The sequence below is a fragment of the Solanum pennellii genome, chromosome 8 (genome assembly GCF_001406875.1).
Source record: "Solanum pennellii chromosome 8, SPENNV200".
Taxonomy (NCBI): domain Eukaryota; kingdom Viridiplantae; phylum Streptophyta; class Magnoliopsida; order Solanales; family Solanaceae; genus Solanum; species Solanum pennellii.
Genome location: NC_028644.1, coordinates 53,317,985 through 53,327,616, shown reverse-complemented (window position 1 = coordinate 53,327,616; position 9,632 = coordinate 53,317,985). Strand labels below are relative to the sequence as shown.

Below are 9,632 nucleotides of genomic sequence, written 5' to 3'. Positions count from 1 at the left end.
TTAAGCCGATCGAAACTGACAGAAAAGTAGGTTTTATCAACTTTAAAACCGATCCAAACACCCTCTCTCTAATTTGACTTCACTAACCCGATTCCAAACTTTCTCTGGATCTTAGTATAGTATAAGTGTGTCTCTGGGATTTCGGGCTTAGCTTGAGGGGGTAATTGTGCATTATCCCCAAAAAATATAAATTCTATGAGAAATATTAGAATAGATCCAGAATCAAAAAGGCTCACTCAAAATTCAAGAAAGTTTATATTTACGAAATCAACACCAATAATATAGAGCGAAATCAACATCAATATAATGACTTTGGTATTGAATTTTACAAATTAGTAAAGGACTAGTAAAATGAAAATAGTTTTTTTTTTTGAATTGGGGAAGAAAATGGAGGAAAAGGTATTTCAATGGAGAAAAAAGTGTATTGAGGAAGACAACAAAAATGAAAATAAAAAAATTAAAGAAATTAAAAGGAGGACCTACTAATTCCATATACCTCTAAATAAATAAAAATTACATTTTTTTAGAGAGTTAATATATCAAGAAAAACTTTTTAAAATATTAATTGTATATTGACCAATAAAAAAGGGCCATATGTAGGGCTTTAAAAAATTAACTTTTTTTTCTTTTTTCACGCACTTTAAGGAGAGTACACTCACTCTCCTTGTCACGTCATCCCTTAGGAGGTGTTCAAATCATTTGAAAAACGTTTAGGGGGTATTTAAACGTTCTTGTAGTTTAAGAGTCAAAGTAAATTTTGTTGGCAAGTTTAGAGGGGTTTTATGTATTTTCTCTAACATTAACCTAATGTAATATTATTTTATCGATATTTATGATAGTATTTTTAAATTATAATTTATAATTTGATTTAATAATTACAAAAATATATATTTTTTAAAAAAGTAGGCTAGCTCGGCAAGTCAGCAGGCCACGTACTTGTGGGTTGAACTGATCGCTTTTTGACCCATACAAAAAATGGGCTAGCTCGACCTAACCCATAAAATATCAAAGTATGTATGAATTAGCCCAGATGGGTGGGCTAGCCCATATTGACAGCTCTACTGATCCACACTATTTTAATATTATTATATCTAGTTATCAAATTCATCAAAACACTATTTTAATATCATCATATTTTTTTTAAAAAAATTGAGTCATGTCTTATTATTCTTACTTTATATTATATAATTTTCATTGAATATAATTTACATTGTTTGCATTTTTACTTCACAATGTCTAGCATATATCTTGTCTCTCTAAACCTCATTTGTAATGATTACACTGAATATGATATAATTATTTAATTTATATTTGTCAAGTAAAATAAAACCTTTATGACGTTTGGCTTTAAGACCTCCATACTTGTCGAGACGACCCTACTTGTGCATTATACAAATACATAGTTACTTGTTCCTAAAATTAGTGCTCACAATTCTATTTTTTCCCCTAAAATTACTTCAATCACTTTATAGCAAAAATCAAACTCAATCATTTTTTCTTGAAAATGATATATATCTATATTATGTAAAAAATATATTTTTCAATTGTTACTTAATGAGTCAAAAATACATTTTTTTTCAAATAATTATATTATTTATTTTCTTTTTAAACACATTCTTTTTGAATAATATCTTTATTATTAGCAAATATTTATCCTACTTCAATGGAAAAAATTAAAAATATTTCTTGTTCCATTATAATTGTTTTTTATCCTTTTCTAAATAAAAATTAATGATGAATTCACTACGATTTTATACTTGTGACATTTATTATCTATTAAAAGGGTGTACGAAGTTACTCTAAAAAAATAATCTTTTCTTACATCTTTATTAGTCAAAGTGATTTAAAAAAAGAAATTAAGTGGAAGATTTTTTTCATAAAAAAGTTATATTTTATTAGGAACAAAATGTGTTTAAAAAGAATATATATATATATGTATATATATATATATATATATATATATATATATATATATATATATATATATTTGGAAAAAGAGATTTTTGACTTTTGATAAAAATAGAGATATTTTTTGACGAAAGTATTAATCACAAGAGCTTTTCTGAACAAAACAATAAAGGAAAAACATTTTTATTCATTTTACATCATTTACAGATTTTCCTTTTTTAAAAAAAAAGAAAAAAAAGAAAAAAGGGAGCGTTCAACTTCATAGTATAACCAACTCAGCATACACTCATCCATTCTAAGCAAAAGTGCATTTTTGATTCTTTGGGAGGAAAAATGCTTTGTACATTTGGATTTTTGTATAGTGTGAAAGCTTTTCCAGAATTATATGTAACATTGCAAAACAATAGTCTTCGTCAAATGGCAATTATTATAGATAGATTCTGCTACTTAAATAGTCTTCATCTACTTCTCCCTTGTATAAATACCCCATTCCTCCAACCCCTTGTGTATGATTTCTTGACTCTCTGTTGTTTCTTGATGCGTTTGAATGAGATTTATTTCACTGAAATGGTCGACTTTTTGCTGATACTTTTGTTTCTTTGATGCCAATACCATTTATTTGATAAAACCCCTTGAATTTCAGATTTTTTAGTTTCTGGATTGGTTTAGAATGGAGCCACTTGATAGGAATCGAAGAAAGGGAGAGGGTTTAAATTTGAGAGATAAAATTGGAATGGATCCATTAAGTAGGAATCAAGGAAATGGGGAGGGTTTTAATTTGAATGAGGAGATAGGGATGGAGCCTTCTAGAAGGAATCAAAGAAATGGGGAGGTTTTGAATTTCGGTGAGGGGATTGGGATGGAGCTACAGAGTAGGAATCATAGAAATGGGGAGGTTTTGGATTTGAGTAATCAAAGAAATGGGGAGAGTTTGAATTTGAGCGAGGGGATTGGGATGGATCCAGGGAGTAGGAATTTGAGTGAGGGGACTGGGATGGAGCCATGGAATATGAATCAAACAAATGGGGAGGGTTTGACGTTGATCGAGGGGATTCAAATGGAGCCATGGAATATGAATCAAAGAAATGGGGCAGGTTTGAATTTGAGTGAGGGGATTGGGATGGAGCCATGGTGTAGGAATCAAAGAAATGGGGAGGGTTTGAATTTGAATGAGGAGATTGTGATGGAGCCACGAAATATGTGTCAAAGAAATGGGGAGGATTTGAATTTGAGTAATGGGATTGGGATGGAGCCACGGGGTATGAATCAAAGAAATGGTGAGGGTTTGAATTTGAGCGAGGGGGTTGGGATAGAGCCGTGGAGTATGAATCAAAGAAAGGGGGCAGGTTTGAATTTGAGTGAGGGGATTGGGATGGAGCCATGGTGTAGGAATCAAAGAAATGGAGAGGGTTTCAATTTGAATGAGAGGATTGGGACGGAGCCCTGGGGCATGAGTCAAAGAAATGGGAAGGGTTTGAATTTGAGCGAGGGAATTGGGATGGAGTCATGGAGTATGAATCAAAGAAATGGGGAGGGTTTGAATTTGAGTGTGGGTATCGGGATGGAGTCATGTAGTATGGATCAAACAAATGGAGAGTGTTTGAATTTGAGTGAGGGGATTGGTATAGAGTCATGGATCATGAATCAAAGAAATGGGGAGGGTTTGAATTTGAGTGAGGGGATTGGGATAGAGCTTTGGAGTATGAATCAAAGAAATGGGGAGGGTTTGAATTTGAGCAAGGGGATTGGGATGAAGAGGGTTCATGAGGGAGTGGAAAATGACTCCGTGGTTAAAAAAGTTAGGTTTTATGATGAAATATTTGGTTCTCACAAATATACTGATGAGAATGTTGCTTTAGAAAAGGTTAAGGATGAGCATCTAAAGAGTAAAAGTCAAGTCATGGTTTTTGAAAAACTTGATGAAAGTATTGTGCATGCAGGTGAAATGGACATTTTGAAAGGGGGAGGGATCAAGAATGGGGCAGTGGGTGCCGGAGAATTCATTGTTGGGTGTCAAGAAGCTGGACTTTTAAGGGTACCAGAAGAATGTCACAATGCTATTCAAATGTCAAAATGGAACTTAGGGAATGCTAATGGGGGCAGTGAACTGGGTTTTGATTTTAATATTCCAGTTGTGGAAGCGGCTGATGGAAGTACTTTAGTTGGTGTGATGAATTATACTCAGAGGGCTGTTGAATTAAATGAAATTAGGTCTGGTGTGAGTAATCGCTGGGAAGAAAGAGTAAACAAGGGAAAGATGGAGCAAATTGAGGAAAAAATACCTTATGTCGCCCGAAATTGCAATCTTGAGTTGGGATTGATGAACAAAGACCAGGATATTGGTGGAAGTAGTTCATTGGGCGGTGAGAAGAGCTACACCAGAGAAGAAAAGGGAAAGGCTAAGGTTGACAACTCTTGGTTAGCACTAACAACCTTGCCAATGGAGTTGGACTTGCAACACAGCAAGCAGCAGCACGAGGCTATTTCACCAGTGCCACAGCTAGAATCCATCCAGCGTACACAAACTGAACTTAGAAGAAATTTGAATGCTGAACATGCATCAAGACAGAAAAATGCATTAAGGGAAAGAGCTATTCACTTTGCACGCTATGATGCTACCCGTGAAGGCTCTTCTAGTCAGGAAACAAAATTCCCAACTTTGGAAACTATTAAAGATCTAGGGAACACCCCCGATCTCGCTTCTACTGCATTGAAGGGGATTAGGGAGAATATACCTAAACAAAAGGATGAGAAATTGGTTAGATGGGAAGCATCTCAACATCCTGAAAATAAAGAGTTTCCTTGTGTGTTTCCTTCACTGCTAGATCTTTCCTTGAAAGCCCTTGCAGAAAATGCTGAAGCAATAGTTTCTCTCAAAGGTATCCCTGATATCTTGAGGGGAAGATTGACCGAAATACTCTGCTATTATAGGAAAATGAGTACTCATATGTTGGACCTTCTTCTTCAAGGATCACCAACTCAAATTCGCATAAACGACTGTTCATGGTTAACAGAAGAACAGTTTTGCAACTCATTTAGAGACTTTGATAGAAGAAACTTGATGGTAATATATGCTTCTTCATTTTAAACTTTAGTTTATTGTTTTTTGTTAATGTGGCATATATTATTCTCTGAAATGCTTCTGCCAAATTATGATTAGGTTACTAGAAGGTAGAGCTAAAGTGTGATTTGTAGTATTATACAGTTGGATAATTGGAGTAATCTTATTGTTGCATACATTTAGAAACCTTTGTGGGGCTACTTACAACCACTATAAGGATAGGGAAAAACTAAAGAGCAGAGGGGGACACGATGATACTTATCAAGGAACAGATTTATTCTTTCTACTTCTTGAATGACACAAGTTTCCTACCACAGGAGAAAAGATACAGAAGATAATTCTTAGTGTTGAGAGTTTCTTATTGGTGGACATATGAACTTTTCTTCCCGTGTTTTGCACAAAGGTTGGTAGAGAGATAACAGAGCATGTAAGTAGCATGTAAGTAGAATGTCATCTGTTAAAAACATTTGCCGAGCTTTACTTTCCTTTATTTGTGTTCTCTGTTGAGTATGTACTTTTGTTGGATGGTTCCTACTCTGTTCTTTTGTCTCAAAAACTGTGTTATTCTAAAGATTTACAAAATATATTCTACTTTTTCCAAGGTGTGGGTATGGCAGAGAAGAGGGAAGAAGACCTTTAGGGAGGGTGTTTTCAGTTGGTTGTTTTGTCTTTCTTTATGGAGTACTACTTTTGCTGCATATCTTATAATACCTTTATTCATTGGGAGAGGAGGGGGACATTTCAACCTGACTTCTGGTCACCATCCTGTGACTTTTCTCTACTTCTACATTCTTTTCTCATCATCTTCTTCTCATCCTGGCAAGATTGCCTTTGTTCTTTACACGTATTGTTAGAGAAAATCATTTGTGACTTCCTCCATTCCCCTGACAATGCTAAAGGATTTAAACATTATCCCTAAATAGGACTGTTGCTTTAGTCAAGTTAATTTCTTCTCCCTACAATCCGACATTCCTTTTGCAACATGGACAGCCGTAGCACAATTCAGTGAAGTAGTTAGCTTCTTGGTGAAATGGTCTGTTGGACCTTATGAAGTTATATCTGTTTTGGTGGACTCTAAAAAATTCGGCCCTGTGGTTTTTCATCCGAATAGATAACCTTGTTGTACTCCCTTATTGTTCCTTTTGGAGGTAGATAGAGGAATTACTACATAAAGTACTTTTATGTACTTCCAGAAAGGAGATAAATGGAGAAAAGTCTGTGTGTAGTTCATGGTAACCCATAAATTGTTGGCATATAACCCAGGTTTTTAGGTTTTTTGTTACTTGCTTCTGATATCATTTTGCTAGAAATTTTCCAGTTGATATCCTCGTTCTTTCTGGTAACTTTTGCCGTGTGAACTGTAATGCAGTGTCGAAGTAAACATTACTGATCAACCATTCATGGACCAATCCTCTCTCATTTTACTGATCCTTCCAGACTTCTACATAAAACATCCATTACCAAAAATCAAAATTGGATCTTCTTTCTCTGAATTACCACCTTCCATTACAGATTTCACTTACTATGCCAGAAAACCCTCTCATGTACAGTTTTGATAGCAGAATTAGTGATTTGATTCTCAAAGTAACTTAAGCCTAGTGTATGGCGGCGTGAAAGATAAATAAGACATCTAACTTCTCTAGTTTCATTATCAACCAAATAGAAAGGAACGCAGTCTTTGTGGGCTGGCTAGAAATTATTTGAATTCAATTGAGAGAGTTGGCTGACAACTCACCAGTAAGATATGAACTCCTTTAGTGGAGGCGGCATTTGGTGCTATCACTGTTGTCAAAGGCGCGCTTAAGCCCTAAAGTGAAAAGCAAAACATCTTGAGTATATACTTCTACACATGTAGCTCAGGAACAGGCTTTAGTTGTTTTGTTTCCCGCTGCTGATACACATGAATTTGATAGAAGTTTTACAAGTTGATGTCCTCATTACTTGCTGATAAATTTGGAAGTGAAAACTCATGCATTTCTAAGTATGTCTTTATTTTCACTGATGTTGTTTTATCAGACTGCATAATTTTCTATCCCTTCTTTTCTACCTTGTTGCTGGGAGCTGATATTAGATATACAATTATTGTTATTGTTGTCGTTGCTACTACTGCTATTACTTTATTTTGATGATTCTGTAAGCTGATCTGATTCTTATACCTTTCTGGCTTGGAAGCAGGTGCTTCAACTAGATCTATGCGGACAACCCACACTTGATCATGTGTTGGGTACAACCATTGCTACGGCTTCAAATAGCTTACCTAATTTAGCCATCTTGTCACTGAGGGGTGCTTGTCGGATGTCTGATAGAGCTCTGGAAATACTTGTTACATCAGCGCCTTCTCTACAATCCATTGATTTGAGTCAGTGCTCCCTTTTGACCCACTCTAGTATTGGTATCGCAGCCAACTCATTGGGATCAATTCTCAAGGAACTCTGTATAGATGATTGCCAGAGCATAGATGCAATGCATATATTACCTTCACTGGAGAAGATGGAGCATTTGGAACTGTTGTCGGTAGCTGGAATTCAAAGCGTATGTGATCAGTTTATAAGCGAGCTACTTACAGCACGTGGTCAAAATATAAAAGAGCTTGATATTTCCCGCTGCCCGTAAGTGCATATTACTTCCACTTCTCGATTTACTATGACACAGTTGGTGAAGATTAAACACTCACATTATTTAGATTTAATTGAGTCTTTTAACCTCATCTGTTCTGGATGCAGGAATCTGACTGATCAATCCCTGAAGTTTATCGGAGAAGCATGTGCTTACTTGCATTCGTTAAATATTTCAAAGTTGAGTGAATTGACAGATGTTGGACTGCAGTGTCTCGCGAATGGTTGTCGATCAATTCGGAAACTCACATTTTGCCGTAATAATTTCAGGTTTGGTCCTGATATCCAGTTTGCTTCTTGAAATGTTCAGTTATGCTACTATATTTAATGGCAATAATGATGGCTCTTTCACTAAGCTTTTGTTGGCAAGCACTTCCTTTAGTCAGAACAAATCAAGTTTCTCTGTCCATACTCCCTTAAAAGGAATAGACATTATGTATATGGGAAGCAACTTTGAGATGGTATTTCTATACCAAATAAGCTCAGAACAAAACAAAACAAAAAGTACTTTGTGTAAGGACCATCAATTTACTTCTGTAATTACTTGTTTGTGGATAGTGTTCTTTTTCCCATTTTTCAATATTGGAAGCATATTTAAAAAGTTCTTCAGTGAAATTGGACTGCACTTTAAAGGAAAAAACCAAGAAGAAAGCAGTTTCCTGGAATTTGCCATACTTTGACATGCTGCATGTTGCGTAGACTTTTTCTGCAGACGAGCAGCTAAAGAACTTGCTATGATTAATTGAACATGTCTACCCTGCGTGTTTAACTTGCATCATGATTGGTAGAAGCCGCTTAATTCCTTAGGGTCGTGAAGCTCAGTTCTGAGAAGGAAGAGATTGGTTTCAACCTACGTTGCTTAGACTCTCCAAAAACGTAGCCACAGTGCCACACTCATGTTGGATTGTCTAAAATGCACTAATTTTAAAAAGTTGGCACACACCATTAGCATAATTAAGAGTCCGAGCAACATCTTAATTATGCTAATGGTGTGTGCCAACATAGGTCTCAACATATAAGGTAGGATCTTCTTGAGGGGTCTTTTGCACATGTCTCCCGCAATATAATATTTTGTTGTGCCTTTCACGTGAATAAAGGTGCTAGAGGTGAGATTAGCTTCCGGGAGCCTTACAAACAACCAGAATAAGGGAGACAAAAAGAATCCTTCCTATTGGTTCATGTTGTCATCAATAGAAAAGGAGAGGCGCTAGAAGAATTAGGATCCAGGCAGGAACCTAGTAGTAGTTCCTTTGTTCTGACACTCCCTTGGGAAATGGGGTTAGACATGAAGCAATTAAGGTTGAACAACTCATTATTATCCTATGTTTAACTTTAAGCAATTGCTTTTTGACTTTCTTGCAGTCAATGTAGTGGTGAAAAGAGAGACACTTAGCATTTATCAGTGGGGAAGAATGGGTGTATGAGAGAGGTGCAAGTGAGTGGTCCCTGGCCTTGGTTATTAAGTTGATCAAATTATGCCTCCACATCATTTTTAATGACATATCCTCCAACTAAAGTAGAATAATTATCACTTAATATTATAAGTCTAATTAAGGTTTAACAATAGTCTGGAGGTTTGGAGACGGATCCTGAAGTCAGGGTTAAGGTTCAACTAGACAGACAGATATAGTTGGAGTGCAAGTTAATTGATGTAACACACGTGGGTAGATATGAAAGTAAGGATTGATACACAAGTCATCTCCAAGAAAGGAAGTTTCAGGATCTGGGGTCAATAATCCAAGGAAATAGGGAAATCGACAATGGTGTTACACATCGTATTGGATCGGGGTGGATGAAATGAAAACCTGATCCAGTGTCTTGTGTGATAAGAGTGTGCCGAAAGCCTTAAGGTAAGCTTTATAAAGTGATCGCCAGATTAGCCATACAAGCTATGTTGTATGAGAAGGAGTGTTCGGTCAAGAACTCACACCCTGAAGATCAGAGTAGCAGAAATGAGGATGTAGAGATGGATGTTTGGACATATGTGGAGAGATAGGATCAGTGTTATGAAAGGCGCTCGCCTCGTCGCCAAAGGCGAGAGGCGAGGC

At 36.0% G+C, this 9,632-nt stretch overlaps 1 protein-coding gene across 1 annotated transcript in view; it reads left to right on the top strand.

Moving 5' to 3' along the window:
* Positions 1-2,132: 2,132 nt before the first annotated feature.
* Positions 2,133-9,632, top strand: part of LOC107026730 — a 21,328-nt gene continuing 13,828 nt past the window's right edge. The window contains exons 1-3 of the mRNA XM_015227809.2: positions 2,133-4,972; positions 7,145-7,578; positions 7,693-7,854. Of these exons, the coding sequence (XP_015083295.1) occupies positions 2,579-4,972; positions 7,145-7,578; positions 7,693-7,854 (2,990 nt within the window). The 5' untranslated portion in view covers positions 2,133-2,578. The remainder of the gene's footprint in view (positions 4,973-7,144; positions 7,579-7,692; positions 7,855-9,632) is intronic.